The sequence below is a fragment of the Schistocerca gregaria genome, chromosome 1 (genome assembly GCF_023897955.1).
Source record: "Schistocerca gregaria isolate iqSchGreg1 chromosome 1, iqSchGreg1.2, whole genome shotgun sequence".
NCBI classification, from domain to species: Eukaryota; Metazoa; Arthropoda; class Insecta; order Orthoptera; family Acrididae; genus Schistocerca; species Schistocerca gregaria.
The window spans coordinates 341,338,692-341,364,125 of record NC_064920.1 but is presented as its reverse complement, the minus strand read 5'-3'; the positions used below and the strand labels follow the sequence as shown (position 1 = coordinate 341,364,125).

Sequence of the window (25,434 nt, the reverse complement as noted above, 5' to 3'; positions counted from 1 at the left end):
ACTCAAATCCCAAAAAAGCAGGTGTTGACAGATGTGAAAATTACCGAACTATCAGTTTAATAAGTCACAGCTGCAAAATACTAACACGAATTCTTTACAGACGAATGGAAAAACTGATAGAAGCTGACGAAAGATTAGTTTGGATTCTGTAGATATGTTGGAACACGTGAGGCAATACTGACCTTACGACTTACCTTAGAAGAAAGATTAAGGAAAGGCAAAACTACGTTTCTAGCATATGCGGACTTAGAGAAAGCTTTTGATACTGTTGACTGGAATACTCTCTTTCAAATTCTGAAGGTGGCAGAGGTAAAATACAGGGAGCGAAAGGCTATTTACAATTTGTACAGAAAGCAGATGGCAGTTATAAGAGTCGAGGGGCATGAAAGGGAACCAGTGTTTGGGAAGGGAGTGAGACAGGGTTGTAGCCTATCCCCGGTGTTATTCAGTCTGTATATTGAGCAAGCAATAAAGGAAACAAAAGAAAAGTTCGGAGTAGGTATTAAAATACATGGAGAAGAAATAAAAACTTTGAGGTTCGCCGATGACATTGCAATTCTGTCAGAGGCAACAAAGGACTTGGAAGAGCAGTTGAAGGGAATGGACTGTGTCTTTTTTGAAAGAAGGGTATAAGATGAACATCAACAAAAGTAAAATGAGGATAATGAAATGTAGTCGAATTAAGTCGGGTGATGCCGAGGGAATTAGATTAGGAAATGAGACACTTAAAGCAGTAAAGGAGTTTTGCTATTTGGGGAGCAAAATAACTGATGATGGTCGAAGTAGAGAGGATATAAAATGTAGACTGGCAATGGCAAGGAAAGCGTTTCTGAAGAAGAGAAATTTGTTAACATCGATTATAGATTTAAATGTCAGGAAGGAGTTTCTGAAAGTATTTGTAGGGAGTGCAGCCATGTATGGAAGTGAAACGTTGGCGATAAATAGTTTAGACAAGAAGAGAATAGAAGCTTTCGAAATGTGGTGCTACAGAAAAATGCTGAAATTAGATGGGTAGATCACATAACTAATGAGGAGGTATTGGACAGAATTGGGGAGAAGTGGAGCTTGTGGCACAACTTGACTAGAAGAAGGGATCGGTTGGTAGGACATGTTCTGAGACATCGAGAGATCACCAATTTAGTACTGGAGGGTAGCGTGGAGAGTAAAAATCGTATAGAGAGACCAAGAGATGAATACACTAAGCAGATTCAGAAGGATGTAGGCTGCAGTAGGTACTGGGAGATGAAGAAGCTTGCACAGGATAGAGTAGCATGGAGAGCTGCATGAAACCAGTCTCTGGATTGAAGACCACAACAACAACGTGTAATAATTGAGAAGACTATAGAATAAAAACACTGAATGGTAGTCTCTACGCTTATCGGCACTTAGCATCTCCAGACACGTTTTAGGTGGTCTTCGGGGCTCAATTCCAAATGGTACTTGTCAATGTTAAAAGAAAAATGAAATGTATTGTAATATTTGTGTAATGTGAGTTTTTCGTATGTTTGTCATAGTGGTACAATTTGAATTTTTGGTCAGTCGAATAGAGGATGTTCGTCTTTGTCACAAAACTGATCCTTTGTGTGTGTGTGTGTGTGTGTGTGTGTGTGTGTGTGTGTGTGTAACGGTTATCTATGAGGATCCACGTTTTTGTAAATCTTATGCATTTCGTAGCCTGTTTTCAATAAATAATTTTAACAGGTTATGGACCCAGGCCACGTGTGAACTGCCGCAAAGTAATTGTTTCCGCTCGTGACTAAAATAGCGTGGATTGGCCCCTTGTTTGTGTGTTCAACGAAAATGGCAGCCGGTGATGGTGATTACAAATTGCAAGTGGAAAAACTCGAAGCACCTGAAGACTGGGCGAAGTGGAAGTATCACATGTCGATGCTGTTGCGAGCATATGCGCTTGAAGACACGGTAAACGGTAAGTGTCCTGAATTGCCGCACGATGGGACCGCGGAGTGGTTTATAGACGATGCGAAAGCAGCAAGTTTACTACCAAGTGCGTTAGGAGCTCTTGTTAACATGCACCCTTGTAAGTGAAATTTGGGATACGTTACATGCACGATTAGAACGAAGCAGTACACAACGTCTGATCATGTTGATAGAAGCATTTTTTCGTTGTCGACGTGACGCCGAAAAGAACATTATCCCACACGACGCGAAACTGCAGTAGCTTTTCGTGGATTTGAATGACGAATTGCAGAAGCACAATGAAAATGATGTGTATGAAATAATTTTAAATGGCCGAACTCTCTTCACACTAGGCAAAGAATATGATAATTTCAAGGACCTGTGGGACATGATTCCATCTGAAAATCAAAGTGTGAAACTCTTTATTGAAAAACTGTGCACCATTGAATTGGGTGATCAAAATGTGGTTGAAACAGCTGCGTTTGTTACACGAAGTTGCCCAAAAAAGAAAATTCAGCGAAACAAAAGTGACGACATCGGTAATATTAAATCGAGAAAGAATATTTAACTATACAAAGATTTCCTTGACACAAATGTGGGCAGGTAGGCCACTGGGCAGCAGAGTGTCCCAACAGAAAAGACAGATAACATTTACATCAATCACTCTGAAAAGAACATGGAAAAGAATGATGCATTTTTATCACATGTTTTAGTGCTTCAGTCGAAAACTGTGTTGGAGTCGACAGTTGGTAAGTCCGTCGCTGTTTATTACTGCATGGATTACGTGCGCGTTGTCCACTTCCACGGCAATGGTGTATGGTGTAACGTTTATGCAACAAATTTGCAGCAGCAGCGGCTAACTGCGACAGTGGTGCACAGATCACATCGCTGCAAATAAACAATATTTCGTACCATATACGAGATTCGCCATCCCTGAAGAAAGAGATGTGAGCATGTTGGCTCGTCGACAGGGAACTGTGAAAATTCAGATGCAGTTGAATAATGCCAGAAAAATCGGTGAACTGAAAGATGAACTTTATCTTCCTAAAGCGAGTGCACACTTTTTCTCTGTCAAAGCAACTGCACGAAGAGGTTTTTGTACTAGACTTAATGACAAAAGTATCGAAATTGAAGACAAAATGACTGGCAAAACAATGACGATTGGTCATGTCACCAATGGTCTCTAAGTTCTTGACATATGTGACGTTAAACCAGTACAGCCAGCTCAAGTGTATTTGGTGATATCGTCAGACATGCTGCAAGTTTACCATGACATCAACACAAACAACACACGAAATGCATCTTGAAGCAGGTGAACATCAACGTGGAAGGGTGCAAAGAAGAATTATGTGATGGATGTGCACTCGGAAAACGCCATTCAGGAACAGAATGAATCGACCAATGGTTGCAGGTGAACAAATCCATGCTGACGTAAATGGACCTATGTCTACAGAGTCTCTCGGAAAAGCTCGCTATTAGTTAAGAATCAAAGATGATTTTAGCAAGTTCCGTAAAATTTTCTTTCTTAAGCAGGAATGTGAATTCAGCACAGTTCTGGTATAGTTCTTGAATGAAGCTAAGACAAATGGCCATGTTGTCAAACAGATCAGGTGCGATGGAGGAAGAGAGTTCGATAGCAAGAAAGTCTCACAATTGCTGGCAAGTAGAAGCATAGAGCATTGCATCAGTCCACTTTACACACCGCAGCAAAATGGTGTTGCAGAAAGAGAAAACCGCACTACTGTGGAGTGTACACGTTCTATGATGTTCCCCAGTAAATTGCCAAAGGAACTGTGGGCAGAAGCAAGCAACTCTGCTGCATATCTTTTAAATCACACAGGGAAGTTCTCTACTGAACACAAACCTCCATATGAACTGTAGCATGGACGACCAGTACGCAGCCTGGATCATCTGAGAATCTGGAACAGAATGTTATGTACATGTGAATAAGAATTTTCGTTCAAAATTTGATGACAAGGATGTGCTTAGACATCTTGTGAGGTACATAAATGACATAAATGGCTTTAGAGTCTGGATTCCATCTCAAAGAAAAGTTGTACTAAGTCATGATGTCAAATTCAAGCCTGAAGTTGTATGTAATCTGCGCACCAGTGCTGTTGAATTTGAAGTGGCTGGTAAAGACCCTGTTCAACATAGTAAGCCTAATCAGACTTCTGATAAGAAAAATGAATCAGAAGCTGTCAGCCATGACGAGAGAATAGAAAGGGTAAGTGAAGTGGAAGAAGACTTAGAGACAACGTTAAGTTCCAGAGGAAGTAATAAGGAGGGAGAAGATTTGGATTAGGTATCAAGTTCTGGAGGAAGCAAAGTTTTGAGTGAGAAATGAAGAAGCAAGCGTGAGAGGAAGAAACCACAATGGATGACCAGTGGATATTAAGTGTACATGGCTGAAAGACCTATCATCAGGGACAAGGATCCAAGTTTACATGCAGAAGTTTTGCAGTCAAGCAATAAAAATAAGTGGCTGGAGGCTGTTAAAGTCTCTGAAAGAGAGTAATACTTGGACATTAGTTGTGGGTCCAAGTGATGTACAGATTTTGCAAAATCGATGTGTCTTACGAAACAAAACTGCAGAAAATGGGAAAGTTCGTTTCAAGGGTCGACTTGTGGCCAAAGGACATGTACCAAGACAAGGAATTGACTATGAAGAAACGTTCAGGCCTATCATTTGTTATGATAAAATTCAAATGGGTCAAATGGCTCTGAGCACTATGGGACTTAACATCTGAGGTCATCAGTCCCGTAGAACTTAGAACTGCTTAAACCTAACTAACCTAAGGACATCACGCACATCCATGCCCGAGGCAGGATTCGAGCCTGCGACCATAACAGCAGCGCGGTTCCAGACTGAAGCGCCTTGAACCGCTCTGCCACCACGGCCGGCTATGATACAATTCGAATTCTGTTGCCAGTGGCTGCTGCAGAGATATTGAAGCTCAACCGGTTTGATGTCAAAACAGCTTTTCTGAAAGATGTACTCGAAGAAGATGTATAAAAGGAAAAACCTGAAGATTTTGAAGATGGTACTGAGCGTGTTTGTTTGCCGAAGAAAAGTCTGTATGGTCTCAAACAGGCACCACATTGTTGGAGCAAATGTTTCCTAGACTTCATGATGAAGGCTGGATTTAAAAACAGTGGTGCTGATCCATGTCTCTTCTTCCATAAGAGCAACAAGAGTGCCTACATGTTGCAATCTGTGTTGATGATGGTTTAGTTGTGGGCAGAAACAGATTAGATATTGAAGAGTTAACGTAGATGTTAAAGCTGGAGTTTCACACAACTAGAGAGGCTCTCAACAACTTTTTGGGAATGAAGATACTGCAAAATGAAGACAGGCCAACAACAGTGAACCAAACAGACTACACAAAGAAAATTCTGAAAAGATTTGGAATGGCTGAGTCTAATGGAGTTTCTACTCCAATTAGATGCGAAGAAAATAATGTCAAACGGAAGATCACAGCCACAGTACCATACCGAGAGGCAGCTGGTTGTCTGATGTATTTGACTACAGTCTCACGTCTGGATATTGCTTTTGCAGTGAACAAAACAGCTAGAGCAATGGAAGATCCTACAGTTCAAGACTGGAATCAAGTAAAACGAATTTTTAGATACTTGAAGAATACAGCGAACTACGTAATTAAGTACAACAACAAAAAGAGGTTGGAGGTATACAGTAATGCTGATTATGCTGGTGACAAGGGCATGAGACGTTCAACAATAGCTGTCATCACAACTATCAGTCATGAGGCTGTACCATGGACCAGTCAATTACAAAAGACAGTGGCAAACCTACTGTAGAAGCAGAAATGATATCAGCCAGTGAAGGAACAAAGAAGCTAATCTGGTTTTAAAGGTTGTTGTATGAATTGACTGGGACTTCCAAACAAGTGAATAGTTGTACACTGTATGTTGACATTGCAAGTACAGTAAAACTGTCCAAAAATCCAACATATAATCGAAAATCAAAGCACATAGAAGTCCAACACTTCTACATCAGGGAAAGATTCTTGTAGGGGGACCTTGAATTAGAACACATTGCCGGAACCAACTAGTTACCTGATCTACAAACCAAGCCACTGGAAAGGGTTGGAATCGAGATGCTACGTGAAAGAACTCGAGTGCAGAAGATTAAATCCATGTAAAACTCAGTACTCACCTTCTTTGGAGGAAGCGTCAGTATTAAAAGAAAAATGAAATGTATTGTAATACCTGTGTAATGCGAGTTTTTCATATCTTTCTCATATGTGTACAATTGAACCTTTGGACAGCAGGACAGAGGGTTTCGTCTTTGTCACATAACTGAACCTTTGTGTGTGTGTGTGTGTGTGTGTGTGTGTGTGTGTGTGTGTCTGTGAGGAACTGCGTTTTTTGTAAATCTTATGCGCTTCGTAGGCTGTTTTCAATAAATAATCTTAACGGAACTCACTGAGATTTCATGCTGAAGATGTGTCTGGAGACACCCACATGGCGGGTGGGTTAGCAATCTGATTGTCGCCTGACATACGACCCAACAACCAGGAGAGCTGGTCTGGGATGCCATTTCTTTTCAAATCAAAATGATCTCCAACAGAACACTGAGGCGTGGTGCAGCAGTGACACAGACACGAGCTCGCTTTGGGAGTCCACTCAGAAATAGTTTTCCACTGATTAAGGTAAATTCTGGGAAGATTCCTTTGAAACAGACATACCGATTTTCTTCCCCAACCTTGTCCAATCCGCGCTTGTACTTTGTCTTCAATGATCCCATCGTGGAACTGATATAAACCCAAACTTTCCTCCTATCAATAGAACACTGTGTTCAAGTCCGTAACAGGAAACTATCAGTATAATCAGTCAGTTCAGTAGAAACCTACCTTGCGATAACTCTCTGTCATTCTAAGTTGTATACACTCAGAAGACATTTGATATATGGTTTCTGAGAGCATGTGGATGCGTAAAGGATGAATAATCTCGATATATCTTCACGTGCACTTCATCTAGCAGAAGAAAAACACGTTGGCACAGTAAAGGACGCAAATGAATATACTGGAGAAATTGAAGTATTTATTCAACAAATCAGTGTCCCACAATCCATTCTGAATGAAGAACGTAAGACGGTGAACAGAGCGAAAGTACGTTACTGAAAAAACAGTAAGAGTGTTCCGGCTTACAAAAAAGGAAGTGATGTGCAAACAGTCAACACTTTAAACAGCTATCATAGTAAGTTGCTTCGTAAGCTACTAAAGAACTCCAAAAAACTATGTCTTATTGCTGCAACCAAACTATTCTTTGGCTACCTTCTTCATTTCTCAATAATTTTAACAATTTGTTAGCTGTAATAGAATTACTATTTTCTGCCCTGACATCCCATCCCATAAAGTCGTATAGCCATAATGACTACGTCCGACGGCACTTCAAACGCGGCTTTGAAGACTCATACAGAGCGTAATCCCAGTACCGCGTGGTCAACGATAACCGCCCCGTTGCAGAGTGAAAAATTCAATCTGGAAGTTATGATACAGCTTCACTAAATTAAGGAGTCGCTTGATAGGACATATCCTGATACATCAAGGACTAGTCAATCTGGCAACTGACGAGAAGGGTTGGTGGTAAAATTGTAGAGGGAGATCAATGTTTGAAAGGAGCATGCAATTTGAAGTGGATGTAGGTTGCAGAAGCAATGCACAGACGAGGCTTACATAGGATAGACTAGGATGGAGAGTTGCGACACACCAGTCTTCCGACTGAAGGCAACAATTACAACAGCTTAAAGAAATTTGAGACTTGTTATCGTTTTGAATACAATGAAGAGGTTGTGATAGCCATTGATGTGTGTTTATAGACTTTCCAGATTAGCTATTTAGAGGTGATTCCAGACACTGCGAAAACGTTGCATAAAATCCATTTGTTCAAAAGGGGAAAAAATACATCATCTTTTCTCCGTATACCTTCCATTTCTTCAGCAGTAAAAAAAATGTTACATTTGTTATTTCGGCGATGAATACATGCATATGTCAACCATGAGGATCTTTACATAGCATAACTAACAACGATTTCAGGAAGAAATTGTACACTGAATATTGATCATACTTACTGGCAGGCGGAGCTCTTTGTCCACTACCTCTGCTGTTTGTGGCTGGAAGTCTTTGCCATGAGTCCCCGACATCTAAAAAGTGCATAAAAGTAGTGCTGCAATACTTCTAAACTCATGGTCTTCAGATTTACTTTGCACAAGCTGCATTGTGTCATAGTGCTCACCTGGGCATCTTTGGCTCCAGTCACGTAGTCAGTGAAGATCTTGGTGTCGTCTGGACTGTCACCGCCACCTCCTTCCTGCTCCATAGCAAAAATAGTACTCGGAGGTCGCGGGCGGGGTTTCGAGTACAAAGTTTGCGGCCTCTCGAAGTGTCGCTCGAAACCATAACATGGGCCGGTCGGAGCGTCTCCACCTACCCAAAGCGGCTCTTTGTCAGCAAGGGATATCCCTATGTAGGTGTAAGCACCGTGATCCTTCCCCAGTGACTTTGTGGCAACGTACGTTCGTCCGTCTTTCGATGTGTACGTAGTGGTGAGATCCTCAGTTTTATCAATTTTCTTGAACTCAGGGGGAACCTAAAACAATGACAGAAAATGTCAAATCACTATCCGTCCTTGGTTTACTGATGTAATCGTAGGTTTATAATGGGTGCTAGCATGATTTCTGGAAAAAATTCTGTGTTATGATGTAATATCACTAGTAAAATAAAGTAAAACTTTTATGTGACAGGCGAAGTAAGAAGGTGAAATATGACACAAAAAGAGACGTCATATTATTATTCTAGATTTGATTTGGCAGACATATGAGTCAGTGTATGAATGACCTTCTTAAGTGTCAGCTAATATTCTGTGAGGTGTTAAATGCAGCCATTGAAACTGTGGCTCTGGTTAAGACGATCACAAGAAACGTCAAGCTGCAAGTAAACAGAATTACGCTAGTTCATTTACACTGCGTAGCATCAGAACTGAGACTCAAAAGAAACTATCGGAACACTACATCTACATCTACATTTATACTCCGCAATCCACCCAACGGTGTGTGGCGGAGGGCACTTCACGTGCCACTGTCATTACCTCCCTTTCCTGTTCCAGTCGCGTATGGTTCACGGGAAGAACGACTGCCGGAAAGCCTCCGTGCGCGCTCGAATCTCTCCAATTTTACATCCGTGATCTCCTCGGGAGGTATAAGTAAGGGGAAGCAATATATTCTATACCTCATTCAGAAATGCACCCCCTCGAAACCTGGACAGCAAGCTACACCGCGATGCAGAGCGCCTCTTTTGCACAGTCTGCCACTTGAGTTTGCTAAACATCTATCACGCTTTCCAAATAACCCTGTGACGAAACGCGCCGCTCTTCTTTGGATCTTCTCTATCTCCTCCGTCAACCCGACCTGGTACAGATCCCACACTAATGAGCAATACTCAAGTATAGGTCGAACGAGTGTTTTGTAAGCCACCTTCTTTGTTGATGGACTACATTTAATAAGGACTCTCCCAATGAATCTCAACCTGGTACCCGCCTTACCAACAATTAATTTTATATGATCATTCCACTTCAAATCGTTCCGCAGGCATACTCTCAGATATTTTACAGAAATAACTGCTACCAGTTTTTGCTCCGCTATCATATAATCATACAATAAAGAATCCTTCATTCTATGTATTCGCAATACATTACATTTGTCTATGTTAAGGGTCAGTTGCCACTCCCTGCACCAAGTGCCTATCCGCTGCAGATCTTCCTACATTTCGCTACAATTTTCTAATGCTGCAACTTCTCTGTATACTACAGCATCATCAGTGAAAAGCCGCATGGAACTTCCGACACTATCTACTAGGTCATTTATATATATTGTGAAAAGCAATGGTCCCATAACACTCCCCTGTGGCACGCCAGAGGTTACTTTAACGTCTGTATATGTCTCTCCATTCATAAGAACATGCTGTGTTCTGTTTGCTAAAAACTCTTCAATCCAGGCACATAGCTGGTCTGATATTCCGTAGGCTCTCACTTTGTTTATCAGGCGACAGTGTGGAACTGTACCGAACGCCTTCCGGAAGTCAAGGAAAATTGCATCTACCTGGGAGCCTGTATGTAATATTTTCTGGGTCTCATGAACAAATAAAGCGAGTTGGGTCTCACATGATCGCTGTTTGCGGAATCCATGTTGATTCCTACAGAGTAGGTTCTGGGTTTCCAAAAACGACATGGTACGGGAACAAAAAACATGTTCTAAAATTCTACAACAGATCGACGTCAGAGATATAGGTCTATAGTTTTGTGCATTTTCTCGACGACCCTTCTTGAAGACTGGGACTACCTGTGCTTTTTTCCAATCATTTGGAACCTTCCGTTCCTCTAGAGACTTGCGGTGTACACGGCTGTTAGGAGGGGGAAAGTTCTTTCACTGGAAAGAGAAATTCCTTCATAGACTATACCAGAGACCTTGAGATCTCAAACATCGACTGAGGAAGGGCACATCTGTAGCTTAAGGCAGGAAGAATATCGCATACGATTAAGTATTCAAATGGAAAAATTACGAAAGTGATGCAGGACAATATATTCGTACACAATGCACTTCACAACACAATTAAAGAATCACTTTTTCAAAACCCCGTAACTGTTTCCAGCTGTGATGCGTAACTACGAAATTTGGCTCTACGTTGCCTACAACATTATTCTGTAACGGTGCAAGAGCGTCACGCCCTGCGACGTCAACCACGGGCTCGGCGACGTTTCAGACATCAATGTGTCGACACATGCGATAAAAAATGCCACAGTTCAGAAGTTCGTGTTCGTTGTGAGGTGCGCTAATGATGTCATATTGGCACTAAATTTCACCACACTTCTGCCCAACGCCGTCGTGGACGTGTTTCACGATAGGAAGGTTGTCATACGACCTTTTACCAATATTTCATCTTTCTTTTGACACCTCTGCTATGGAGGTCATAAGCGCGACACAAAGGGGTTTTCTGATGGGGTGCCGACTGAAACATTTCAGACACACACTGCCGCTAGGAATCGACACGAGAAGGTCTGAGGAGGTGGCGTAAAGGGCGTCAAGGAAACCACAAGTTTTTTCTCGGGGCATTGGTTACCACACCTTTAGCGGTCGACAACGACAATTCCCAGTGCGATGAGCAACAGGACGAAGCTCTTGACAACATATGACATTGCTGACAACCCTCCGACGCTTCAGTCCAACTCTGAGGACATAGCGGGCCTGAAACACATTGAACGTGATCTGACCCCTTTTGAATAAAGGACGACCGCAATTTTTGCTCTGATACAAAGGGTGGAGCTACTAGGGGCTGTTGAAACTCATTAGACGAAATTTGAGTGTGATCCGAGATAGTAAAGGGTGTTTATGCTTTTTCAGTCTTTTTGTTTTGCGCCTTCCTGTGGCTTGATCATGGGGGCGTTGCAACACTTGACACGTGTGTGAACAAAACGCCAAAGGGTCCCTCTTATACCACTCAGTTCGGCAGGACCCTCGGTGTCACTCACGCATCTTTGTTGACCACATTAAAAATGTACCTGTCAGAGACTGTGACACACATTCAATTGAGTGTTTGCCTCATTGCTGCTCTAGCGCCTGAGAACAGGTAACCCCTTCGACACGCCTTCGGGTGCATTGCCTGCCGTCAGGTTCTACAGCAGCAGCAGAGCATGACTCAGCCACAGCAGGTCGCTAAAAAGCATAATATCTTTTGCTGCAAGGGAAGAGGTGGTTTCTATCCAAAATGCGCCTTCCCCTACGCCTACATATTAAAGATCGCCGGTCTGGAAACGGCCAGACCCTCCATGCCTATGCACGGTCTCCACTCACCTGTATTTTTTATGTCCACTGTCTCCTCTATCATCTGCTCCCAGTGTCTCTATCTCCATTCATCTCTCTTTCTCTTTTACCGCTACTGTCTCTTACCTACCATAAATGTCTCTTCTGTCTTTGGCTCCCACTCTATTATCTTCTCCATCTCTCTTTCTCTTTCACTGCCACTTTTCTCTCCCACCATCATTGTCTCCTCTCTCTCTGTCTGTCTCTCTCTCTCTCTCTCTCTCTCTCTCTCTCTCTCTCTCTCTCTCTCTCTCTCTCTCTCTCTCTTACCTCTGTCACTCTCTCCTCCTTCTTCCACCTTCACTGTCTCTCTGCTCCTTTCTTCCGGCACAAAAAAGCACGAAAATGTTCGGATGTCGAAATTGTTGGTGAGGAAGTTGGAATTAAGGTCGACGTAGCTATTTCCTCAATTTTCTGAAGGAGCTTTTTTTAAAAAGAGAAACATATTCGATATTGCCAGAACGACATTTTCACTCTGCAGCAGAGTATGCGCTGATATGAAACTTCCTGACAGATTAAAACTGTGTGCCAGACCGAGACACGGACTCGGGAACTTTGCTTTTCGGGGGCAAGTGCTCTACCAACTGAGTTAGCCGAGCATGTATTGTATTGACAGTACTGTCGTTGTCAACTGCATGAAGAATTGGCGCCTCCTGTACCGGTTATCTCGTCCTTCTACGGCTCCCCCTCTGAGAGTATCAGGCTTAAATGCTCTATGTTCCCTAAGACGACTATCAGTGGCTTCAATCGTTTTCCTGTAGGGTTACCTTCGTCCTGGAAATCTGGACCGGTAGAAACGTTGAGTGGGAACGCCACAGCCGTCAGTTAATTCATACATCTGCCATTTCTGCATTTTTGTACACTGCCATTGCACGAGCGAAATTTATGATTACCTCAATGTGGTAATCAGTGTGCTTGCAACAGCGTACTGAGCGCTGGAACAAGTGGTGTTATCTGTAAACAGGCAATGACGTACGTTGAATGGTAACAAGGACGTGTAAGACAAAACACAACGTAACCGTACGTCACCAAGAGTGCAGGTTCCCCATGATTCTAACGTTCTATTCTCGTGTGTTTCCAATGACTGATGAGTTGGAGAAAATGAGTTGTAACATGGAATCAAAGCGTTTCCATACCCATGTTCCCATAACACAGTTTCTTCATCTACATGTGAGGAATGTGTCATGCACTTTGTGCCGTACATTTATGTTACACCCTTTATAGCCGTGCACAAATACGGAAGTGTTGCCGGTGTAGTATTTCGTGCAAGAACTGACCTCTCGGTTACGCCCCATAAATGTTCGAAGGGATTCATGTCGGTCAATTTGGGTGGCCACACATTACGCTCGAATTATTCAAGACGTTCTTCAGATCAATCGCGAACAGTTGTGGCCCACTGACATGGCTCACTGTCATCCATAGAAATTCCATCGTTGTTTGGCTACATGAAGTCCATTAATGGCAGCAGATGGTCTCCAAATAGTGGAACATCCACGGAGCCCACTCCATGTACATAGCCCACAGCATTATGGAGCCACTACCAGCTTGCACAGAGCCTTGTTGACACCTTGACTCCATGGCTTCGTGGGGTCTGCGTCACACTCGAACCCGACCATCAGCTCGTACAAACTGAAATCTGGACTCATGGTCACGAGCCTATGAGAGGCGCTGCAGGTAATGTTATGCTGTTAGCAAATGTTCTCACGTAGATCATCAGCAGCCATAGCCCACTAACGTAAAATCTCGCCACACTGTAGTGCTCTTGAGGGTACACATCACTTGTTGTTGTGCTTTTCAGTCCTGGGACTGGTTTGATGCAGCTCTCCATACTACTCTATCCTGTGCAAGCTTCTTCATCTCCCAGTACCTACCGCAACCTACATCCTTCTGAATCTGCTTAGTGTATTCATCTCTTGGTCTCCCACGACGATTTTTACACTCCACGCTGCCCTCCAATACTAAACTGGTGATCCCTTGATGACTCAGAACACGTCCTACCAACCGATCCCTTCTTCTAGTCAAGTTGTGCCACAAACTCCTCGTCACCCCAATTCCATTCAATACCTCCTCATTAGTTATGTGATCTACCCATCTAATCTTAAGCATTCTAACAAATTTCTCTTCTTCAGAAACGCTTTTCTTGCCATTACGAGTCTACATTTTATATCCTCTCTACTTCGACCATCATCAGTTACTTTGCTCCCCAAATAGCAAAACTCCTTTACTACTTTAAGTGTCTCATTTTCTAATCTAATTCCCTCAGCATCACCCGACTTAATTCGACTACATTCCATTATCATCGTTTTGCTTTTGTTGATGTTCATCTTATATCCTCCTTTCAAGACACTGTCCATTCCGTTCAACTGCTCTTCCAGGTCCTTTGCTGTCTCTGACAGAATTACAATGTCATCGGCGAACCTCAAAGTTTTTATTTCTTCTCCATCGATTTTAACACCTACTCCGAATTTTTCTTTTGTTTCCTTCACTGCTTGCTCAATATACAGACTGAATAACACCGGGGATAGGCTACAATCCTGTGTCACTCCCTTCCCAACCACTGCTCCCCTTTCATGTTTCATGCCCATCGACTCTTATAACTGCCATCTGGTTTCTGTACAAATTGTAAATAGCCTTTCGCTCCCTGTATTTTACCCCAGCCGCCTTCAGAATTTGAAAGAGAGTATTCCAGTCAACATTGTCAAAAGCTTTATCTAAGTCTGCAAATGCTAGAAACGTAGTTTTGCCTTTCCTTAATCTATTTTCTAAGATAAGTTGTAGGGGCAGTTTTGCATCACTTGTTCCAGTATTTCTACGGAATCCAAACTGATCTTCCCCGAGGGGTCGACTTCTACCAGTTTTTCTATTCGTCTTTAAGGAATTCTCGTTAGTATTTTGCAGCTGTGACTTATTAAATTGATAATTCGGTAATTTTCACATCTGTCAACACCTGCTTTCTTTGGGATTGGAATTATTATATTCTTCTTGAAGTCTGAGGGTATTTCATCTGTCTCATACATCTTTCTCACCAGATGATGGGGTTTTGTCAGGACTGGCTCTCCCAAGGCTGTCAGTAATTCTAGTGGAATGTTGTCTACTCCCGGGGCCTTGTTTCGACTCAGGTCTTGCAGTGCTCTGACAAACTCTTCACGCAGTATCATATGCCCCATTTCATCTTCATCTACATCCTCTTCCATTTCCATAATATTGTCCTCAAGTACATCGTTCTTGTATAGACCCTCTATATGCTTCTTCCACCTTTCTGCTTTTCCTTCTTTGCTCTGAACTGGGTTTCCATCTGAGCTCTTGATATTCATGCAAGTTTTTCTCTTTCCTTCACAGATCTCTTTAATTTTCCTGTAAGCAGTATCTATCTTACCCCTAGTGAGATAAGCCTCTACATCCTTACATTTGTCCTCTAGCCATCTCTGCTTAGCCATTTTGTACTACCTGTCGATCTTATTTTTGAGACGTTTGTATTCCTTTTTGCCTGCTTCATTTACTGCATTTTTCATCACTTATACACAAGGAAAGGTGCTGAATTAATCTGTCAACCCATCTTGATCCGTTTAAATCTCAAATAAATTTAATTAAGAGATTGATTATTATTTCTCTTCTGAAATATAAATGCCGGGGAATAGTGCAGTTCAACAGAGAAAATTCTGACCTACAGTTTTACAATGAGATTTATTGACTCAAAGGCAAACGTGAACATGAAGTTCAAATACAAGGAGTATGTGAATCATGATCGCAGTGAGTTATTGACAAGTTTTCAAACAAAAATAGAGGCACTGTCGAAATCTAACAAGCGACATATATGAGCAAACTGCTGTGAGGCACTTATATGTGACTGGGGCCACACTGAGTTGCATATCAATTGTAATCGCAGCTAACGCGTCAATTTCTGAATACTTTGCCACTCTGTTACTAATCAAACGAAAGTCTTGCTAAGTGCATCCACTGTGAATACAAGGCTACTGCGTGCAGCTAACGAGTCGATGATTGAGCAGACTGAAGGAAGGTAAATCTTTGTTTATAGCATTTGTACATTTAGAAAAAGCTTTTGACAATCTTGGCTAGAATACATTCATTGAAGCTCTGGAGGTATCAGGGATAAACACAGCGACACAAGATTATCTGCAGCCCTGTAGAGGCACTAGACTGCAGTTGTAAGACTTCAAGGAATTGAAAGGGAAGCTGTAGTTGAGAATGTAGAAGTAGAGAGGATATAAACTGCAGACCGGCAATAGCAAGTGAAGAGTTTCTGAAAAAAAAGAAACACAGCTAACACCGAATATTGGGAAATATTCTATGAAGATATTTGTGTGGAGCCTTGTTTGTAAGTGAAAAGTGGGCGATAAACAGTTATGTCAAAACGACAAGAGATGCTTTCGAAATGTGGTGCTAAAGAAGACTGCTGAAAATCAAAACATGTATATTGTATAACTAATGAGGAGGTACTGAATCAAACAGAGGACAAAAAGGAAACTGTGGCACAACTGCCTAAAGGAAGGTATTGGTTGACAGGACATCTTCCGAAGCATCAAGGAATCGTCAGTTTGGTAATGGAGGGAAAATTATAGAGGGAGACCGAGGCTTAACAACGGTAAGCAGATTCGAGTGGATTTAGGATGCACTAGTTATGTAGAGATGAAGGGGCTTACACTGGATAGGCTAGTGTGAAGCGCTGTGTCAACACGGTCTTCAAGCGGAAGACCGCAACAAACAGATAGCGAGACGAATTGTATTTCGTATTCACGCAACCCAGCAGCAACTAGCAACTCCTTTGATTAGCTAGGTCAATTGTGTATTTATTTCCAGAATATTTGTTTAATATAGCCTCTAGTAGATATCACTTGTGAAGTGTTTGTTAATAAATCTTTGTTACTCTGTGCAAACAGCCTCATATTTGAAAAACAATTACACCTTGAATGCAGTTTTCTTATGACGACTGTCAGCAAATGATGAGACTGAATTACTCTCTTGACCACTCAGCACTTATGTGGTATTTTCTGTAAGACATGTATTCCTTCATGAACCAATAACCATTGACCTTTTTTCCATTTGAGGCTTTTCCACTGACTTCAAATGACCATTCTCAAGCCTATTAAAGGCTGCACTGACATCGAATGAAACTATTTTTAATTACTGTCTGTGTCGGGGAAGTAGGCTAATCAAAAAATAAAAACGACGTTTTGGCAACCAAATGCTGGCGTATTTTGTTCGTGTGTGTTTTCCATGATCAATGAGTTGGAGCAAGACTTGTAACATGGAAACAAAGCCTTTCCAGACCCATGTTCATGTAGCATAATTTCTTCGTATATGTGCGAGGAATGTGTCTGCAATTTGCGCCGTACATTTTTGTTATACCCGCTAGAGGCAGCACGGCACAGTATTTCTGCAGGCGACTTCCAACGACTTTTTAAAGTCCATGCCCTGTCGATCTAGCTGCTGCATTACACTAGGCAAAAGAAGACAGAAGATATCCCATGGCTTTTGTCACCTTAGTGTAAACGCAGATGCTAGACAAGCCTGTAGGTCACGCTGTTGTATTTGACCACCAATGGCACCTGCGCAATGCTCTCAATACGTTGTACGTGTCAGTCGAGGTTAGAACAGTGTTCTGTGTTTGGTTTCAGTGTATTTCTACATCTACATCTACATCTACATGACTACTCTGCAATTCACATTTAAGTGCTTCGCAGAGGGTTCATCGAACCACAATCATACTATCTCTCTACTATTCCACTCCCGAACAGCGAGAGGGAAAAACGAACACCTAAACCTTTCTGTTCGAGCTCTGATTTCTCTTATTTTATTTTGATGATCATTCCTACCTATGTAGGTTGGGCTCAACAAAATATTTTCGCATTCGGAAGAGAAAGTTGGTGACTGAAATTTCGTAAAAAGGTCTCGCCGCGACGAAAAACGTCTATGCTGTAATGACTTCCATCCCAACTCGTGTATCATATCTGCCACACTCTCTCCCCTATAACGCGATAATACAAAACGAGCTGCCCTTCTTTGCACCATCTCGATGTCCTCCGTCAATCCCACCTAGTAAGGATCCCACACCGCGCAGCAATATTCTAACAGAGGACGAACGAGTGTAGTGTAAGCTGTCTCTTTAGTGGACTTGCCGCATCTTCTAAGCGTCCTGCCAATGAAACGCAACCTTTGGCTCGTCTTCCCGACAATATTATCTATGTGGTCTTTCCAACTGAAGTTGTTCGTAATTTTAAGACCCAGGTACTTAGTTGAATTGACAGCCTTGAGAATTGTACTATTTATCGAGTAATCGAATTCCAGTGGATTTCTTTTGGAACTCATGTGGATCACCTCACACTTTTCGTTATTTAGCGTCAACTGCCACCTGACACACCATACAGCAATCTTTTCTAAATCGCTTTGCAGCTGATACTGGTCTTCGGATGACCTTACTAGACGGTAAATTACAGCATCATCTGCGAACAGTCTAAGAGAACTGCTCAGATTGTCACCCAGGTCATTTATATAGATCAGGAACAGTAGAGGTCCCAGGACGCTTCCCTGGGGAACACCTGATATCACTTCAGTTTTACTCGATGATTTGCCGTCTATTACTACGAACTGCGACCTTCCTGACAGGAAATCACGAATCCAGTCGCACAACTGAGACGATACCCCATAGCTCCACAGCTTGATTAGAAGTCGCTTGTGAGGAACGGTGTCAAAAGCTTTCCGGAAATCTAGAAATACGGAATCAACTTGAGATCCCCTGTCGATAGTGGCCATTACTTCGTGCGAATAAAGAGCTAGCTGCGTTGCACAAGAGCGATGTTTTCTGAAGCCATGCTGATTATGTGTCAATAGATCGTTCCCTTCGAGGTGATTCATAATGTTTGAATACAGTATATGCTCCAAAACCCTACTGCAAACCGACGTCAATGATATAGGTCTGTAGTTAAATGGATTACTCCTACTACCCTTCTTGAACACTGGTGCGACCTGCGCAATTTTCCAATCTGTAGGTACAGATCTATCGGTGAGCGAGCGGTTGTATATGAGTGCTAAGTAGGGAGCTATAGTATCAGCGTAATCTGAAAGGAACCTAATCGGTATACAATCTGGACCTGAAGACTTGCCCGTATCAAGCGATTTGAGTTGCTTCGCAACCCCTAAGGTATCTACTTCTAAGAAACTCATGCTAGCAGATGTTCGTGTTTCAAATTCTGGAATATTCCATTCGTCTTCCCTGGTGAAGGAATTTCGGAAAACTGCGTTCAATAACTCCGCTTTAGCGGCACAGTCGTCGATAACAGTACCATCGGCACTGCGCAGCGAAGGTATTGACTGCGTCTTGCCGCTTGTGTACTTTACATACGACCAGAATTTCTTCGGATTTTCTACCAAATTTCGAGACAATGTTTCGTTGTGGAACCTATTAAAGGCATCTCGCATCGAAGTACGTGCCAAATTTCGCGCGTCTGTAAATTTTAGCCCATCTTCAGGATTTCGCGTTCTTCTGAACTTCGCATGCTTTTTCCGTTGCCTCTGCAACAGCGTTCGGACCTTTTTTGTGTACCACGGGGGATCCGTTCCATCTCTTACCAATTTATGAGGTATGAATATCTCAATTGCTGTTGCTACTATATCTTTGAATTTGAGCCACATCTCGTCTACATTCGCATAGTTAGTTCGGAAGGAATGGAAATTGTCTTTTAGGAAGGCTTCTAGTGGCACTTTATCCGCTTTTTTAAATAAAATTATTTTGCGTTTGTTTCTGATGGATTTGAAGAAATGGTATTGAGCCTAGCTACAATGACCTTGTGATCACTAATTCCTGTATCAGTCATGATGCTCTCTATCAGCTCTGGATTGTTTGTGGCCAAGAGGTCAAGTGTGTTTTCGCAACCATTTACAATTCACGTGGGTTCGTGGACTAACTGCTCGAAATAATTTTCGGAGAATGCATTTAGGACAATCTCGGAAGACGTTTTCTGCCTACCACCGGTTTTGAACAAGTATTTTTGCCAACATACCGAGGGTAGGTTGAAGTCCCCACCAACTATAGCCGGCCGCGGTGGTCTCGCGGTTCTAGGCGCGCAGTCCGGAGCCGTGCGACTGCTACGGTCGCAGGTTCGAATCCTGCCTCGGGCATGGATGTGTGTGATGTCCTTAGGTTAGTTAGGTTTAAGTAGTTCTAAGTTCTAGGGGACTAATGACCACAGCAGTTGAGTCACATAGTGCTCAGAGCCATTTTTGAACCAACTATAACCGTATGAGTGGGGTATTTATTTGTTACGAGACTCAAACTTTCTCTGAACTGTTCCGCAACTGTATCATCGGAGTCTGGGGGTCGGTAGAAGGAGCCAATTATTAACTTAATTCGGCTGTTAAGTATAACCTCCACCCACACCAATTCGCACGGAGTATCTACTTCGACTTCACTACAAGATAAACCACTACTGACAGACACAAACACTCCACCACCAATTGTGCCTAATCTATCTTTCCTGAACATCTTCTGAGACTTCGTAAAAATTTCTGCAGAACTTATTTCAGGCTTTAGCCAGCTTTCTGTACCTATAACGATATCAGCTTCTGTGCTTTCTATTAGCGCTTGAAGCTCAGGGACTTTTCCAGCGCAACTACAACAATTTACAACTAAAATTGCGACTGTTCCTTGATCCAAGCACGTCCTGTAATTGCCAAGCACCCTTGGACATTGCAGCCCATCCCCCACTTTCCCGAGGCCTTCTAACCTAAAAAACCGCCCAGTCCACGCCACACAGCCTCCGCTACCCGTGTAGCCGCCAGCTGAGTGTAGTGAACTCCTGACCTATTCAGCGGAACCCGAAACCCCACCACCCTATGGCGCAAGTCTAGGAATCTGCAGCCAATACGGTCGCAAAACCGTCTGAGCCTCTGATTCAGACCCTCCACCCGGCTCTGCACCAATGTCGGAGCTAAGTGAATTCGAACGTAGTCTAATTGTTGGTGCCTGTACGGTGGACACTCCCGTAAACCGTTTGGTGTATTAACAGGTACTGCATCGAAGATTTATACCGCATACAGGGAAAAGGGAGAAACATCATCCGCTATGTCACAACGCGGACGAATGTGTGTACCGAATGATCGTGACAGACGGACATTGAATAAGATTATGACAGCTGCAAAAGTCTTTGCACACCTGAATGACGGAATCGCAAACACTGTCAGCACAAAAAGCAACACTAGGAGAACTCCATAAGCAGGAGGAGATCTCCGTAAGCAGGGAACTGCATGGCAAGCTCGATTTACAAAACCACTCTTAATAATGCAAATGCCCGTAACAGGAAAACATGATACCAAAGCAATGTAATAAAGTCATTTGATCAGCTTAGTACTGCTGCACGGCTTCCAAGAGTGAAATACGGCGAGGGTTTCATGATTTCGGAAACCATATCGTGGTATTCCACGGGCCACAAAATCACTCTGGTCGCATTATTCCAAAGGATTATGTGATAAATTTAGCTGATCATGTCCATCACACAGTTCCCTGTTTTTTCCCCAATGGTGATACTGTGTTCCAAGATAACAGGGTCCCTGTTTACACTGCTCGCATAGTCCAGGACTGGTTTTGAGAACATGAGGATGAATTGTCGCATCTTCTCTGGCCGCCACAATCAGTAGATCTCAGCATTATTGAGCCCTTGTGGTCTACTTCGGAGAGAAGGGCACGTGATCACTGTCCACCTCTATCATCGTTTCTGAAGATGCTACTATTTTGCAGGAAGGATGGCAAAGGTTTTCTTCGAACACCATACAGGACCCGCATTTAACCATTCTGAGGCGACTAGAAACTTACGAAAGCCCACTGTTTTCCTACACCATATTGGGCAAGGTTATGTGTTGCGCCTTTGGTGCTGCCATCTTTTTGTACACTCCCTGTAACTGTCTCGCCTGGTGATGCCAATTGAAGAGCTCCTCGACAGAATAGTAGTGGCTCTGGTCAAAGAAAACCATCATAACGACCGGGAGAGCGGTGTGCTGATCACACGCCCCTCCTATCCGCATCCCCAGCTGAGGATGACACGGCGGTCGGATGGTCCCAGTGGCCACATGTGGCCAGATGACAGAGTCTCCGTACTACAGCCCGTCTTCAGCTGTAGCAACCAGCACTGTTTACAACCTAAATGATGCATGCTCACTAACTCACAAACGAGTTCAGTCCACATCTGTAGCTGAGCGGTCAACGCTTCTGACTGCCATACAGAGGATCAGGTTCAGTCTCCAGTACTGCTAGGGACATTTCCTTGGTGAGAGGATTACTATGTGGTAAATGCAGCCTTGTGAGGTCAGTTGAGGAGTTGATTTAATGAGAAGTTGCGGCTGCACAGTATGGGCAGCTAACAATGGATGGAAGAGCTGGGAGCTAATGCCCTGCCCATCTTTATACCATCCAGATGACGCTGTAGAACAGAGAATAACACAGAAGTCGTTCAGCATCGTGTGTTCCTCTGGGCCTGAATGTTGATGACGATGATGATGTCTGATTTGTGGGGCGCTCAACCGCACGGTTATCAGCGCCCATACAAATTCCCAACCTTTCCTCAGCCCAATCTCGCCACTTTCATAAATGATGAAGAAATGATGAGGACAAACACCTAGTCATCTCGAGGCAGGTGACAATCCCTGACCCCACAGGGAATCGAACCCGAGGCCCCGTGCTCGGGAAGCGAGAACGCGACCGCGAGACCACGAGCCGCGGACCGCCTGAATGTGGAGTTAACTCCATAACTATCCGAGAGAGCATCTTATTGCGTGGTACAACAGAGTTCCTCTGAATGCCTTGGCCATTATACTAAAGATGAATGGTGAATGAAACAAGTCGTAAGGCGACAAGCGTACCTCTATGCGTGGCTGCGGCGGGCCAAAGACATCCGAGGGTGCGGGCAGGTTGCCCTCTGGCGGTCTCTTGAGGAAAGGACCACTGAGTTCACCGTCGCCCATGGCCAGCGCCAGCTGCGACAGGTACACGTTGCGGTCGCGTTTGTCCGCCTTTGTCTGCTGCAAGGCTGTCAGCTTGTACAGCCACTCCTGCGAGACACAAATGCACACTTTATTTACATCTAATATCCTGAGCTAATTTCGTCAACGAACTATATCACACGTTGCAAGTCCAAATGTGCGGGAAACTTGACGAGCAATCTATAGAAACTGCTTTTTAAACTTTTTTTTTTTTTTTTTTTTTTTTTTTTTTTTTTTTTTTTTTTACTAAGGACTCAGGAGTACTGATCCAATTTAATTTTCATACCACTGAAAACATGGGTGAAATGTTAGTGCCAGTGGCGTTGAGAAAATGTCACATTCTGTACTTAATTTGTGACTGAATTAGCCCACCTTTTAATAATAATTACTCGATAAAAAAAACGTGCCCAGTAGTTTGAAGGAAGTACAGGTGTCACCCGTCTACAAGAACGATAGCGAAAGTGATGCGCATGAGTATTTAAAACAGCAACAAGCATGGATTTCGATAACATCCATAATGCGAAACGCAAATCACACTTTTCTTACATGACGTAATGATGGTTCAAATGGCTCTGAGCACTATGGGACTTGTGTGATGTCCTTAGGTTAGTTAGGTTTAAGTAGTTCTAAGTTCTAGGGGACTAATGACCACAGCAGTTGAGTCCCATAGTGCTCAGAGCCAACCATTTTTGAACCTTAGGTTATTTAGGTTTAAGTAGTTCTAAGTTCTAGGGGACCAATGACCTCAGATGTTAAGTCGCATGGTGCTTAGAGCCATTTGAACCATTCGAATCTTTCCTTAAGATACTTCCCGCGAATCTCAGTCTAGCGTCTACTTTTCCTATTCTTTGTATTATGTGGTCATTCCACTTGTGGTCGCTCTGGATAGTTACTCGCAGAAGTTTTACGATAGATAATATTTTCCAGCAGTTTGCCATCAATAGCATAATTATACAGTATTGGATTTCTATTCCTATGTATGCGCAATATGTTACACTTATTCACATTCAGGGTCAACTGCCAGAGCCTGCAATCCTGTACAGATGATTCTGCAAATCTGTACTGTCGTCTGGCATTGCTACATTTTAAGACAATTGCATCATCTGCAAGTAGTTTTAAAGACCTTCAGACGATTTCTGGTACACTCATGCTCATAAATAAAGGATAATGCTGATACATGGTGAAACAACGCTCTGGTGCGAACTTGCGGGTTTAAATCACCTCAGGCTATGACCATGCGGTGCATTTGACCTGCGGTCGTCGCACGGTGGCGTTGTGAGCAGTCCACATATGCAGAGGTGTGTTGGTGCATGTCAGACTACGCTGCAGCGAGTAAGGGTGCAGACGTTTTCAGACGTGCTAATCGTGACTGTGTGTTGAAAATGGCTCAAAGAACAAATATTGATAACGTTATGAGGAATAGAATACTAGGGCGACAGGAGGCTGGTCAAACACAGCAGGTCTTAGCACGGGCCCTCTGTGTGCCACAAAGTGTGATCTCAAGATCACTGCAACGATTCAGTGTCCAGGCGCTACAGTACGGGACGTCCACAGTGTACAACACCACAAGAAGACCGATATCTCACCATCAGTGCCCACAGACGGCCACGGAGTACTGCAGGTACCCCTGCTCGGGATCTTACCGCAGCCGCCGGAACAGTTGTCTGCAGACACGCAGTCTAGAGACAACTGAACAGACATGGTTTATTCGCCTGGAGACCTGCAAGGTGCATTCCACTGACCCCTGGTCACAGGAGAGTCCGTAAAGCCTGGCGTGAGGAACATAGCACACGGTCATTGGAACAGTGGTCCCAGGTTATGTTCACGGACGAGTCCACGTACAGTCTGAACCTTGATTCTCACCGGCTTTTCATCCGGCGTGAACCAGGAACCACACATCAACCCCTTAATGTCCTTGAAAGGGACCTGTATGGAGGTCGTGGTTTGATGCTATGGGGTGGCATTATGATTGGTGGACGTACACCCCTATATGCCTTTGACAGAGGAACTGTAACAGGTCAGGTGTATCGGTACATCATGTTGCACCAGTACGTCCGCCTTTTCAGGGGTGCAGTGGGTTCCATCTTTCTCCTGACTGATGATAACGCACGGCCCCACCGAGCTGCCATCGTGGAGGAGTACCATGAAGCAGAAGATATCAGGCGAATGGAGTGGCCTGCCTGTTTTCCAGACCTAAACCCCATCGAGCACGTCTTGGTTGCTCTCGGTCGACGTATCGCTGCATTCTTCAAACCCCTAGGACACTTCAGCAACTCCGACAGGCACTGGTGCAAGAATGGGAGGCTATACCCTAGCAGCTGCTCGACCACATAATCCAGCATATGCCAACCAGTCGTGCGGCCTGTGTAGGTGTGCATGGTGATCATATCCCTTAATGATGTCGGGGTACCTACGCAGAAAACAGTGGCGTTTAGTAGCACATGTCTTTCGGGACGGTTTTCTCAATTTATTACAAATACCGTGGACTTGCAGATTTGTGTCGTATGCTTTCCCTATGTGCCTATGCTATTAGCGCCAGTTCTATGTAGTGCCACGTTGTGTGGCACCACATTCTGCAATTATCCTTATTTTATGAGCACCAGTGTAGATCACTTACATTCGTTGTGAAAAGTAACGATCCTGTCATACTT

The 25,434-nt window shown here is 43.4% G+C and overlaps 1 protein-coding gene across 2 annotated transcripts in view; it reads right to left on the bottom strand.

Moving 5' to 3' along the window:
* LOC126344437 (uncharacterized) overlaps positions 1-25,434 on the bottom strand; it is a 200,293-nt gene that overhangs the window by 148,769 nt on the left and 26,090 nt on the right. For both annotated transcript variants that reach the window (XM_050002020.1, XM_050002019.1), the window contains 3 exons: positions 22,664-22,852; positions 8,176-8,529; positions 8,012-8,083 (listed from right to left, as the gene is read on the bottom strand). In XM_050002020.1, coding sequence (XP_049857977.1) covers positions 8,012-8,083; positions 8,176-8,529; positions 22,664-22,852 — 615 coding nt within the window. The remainder of the gene's footprint in view (positions 1-8,011; positions 8,084-8,175; positions 8,530-22,663; positions 22,853-25,434) is intronic.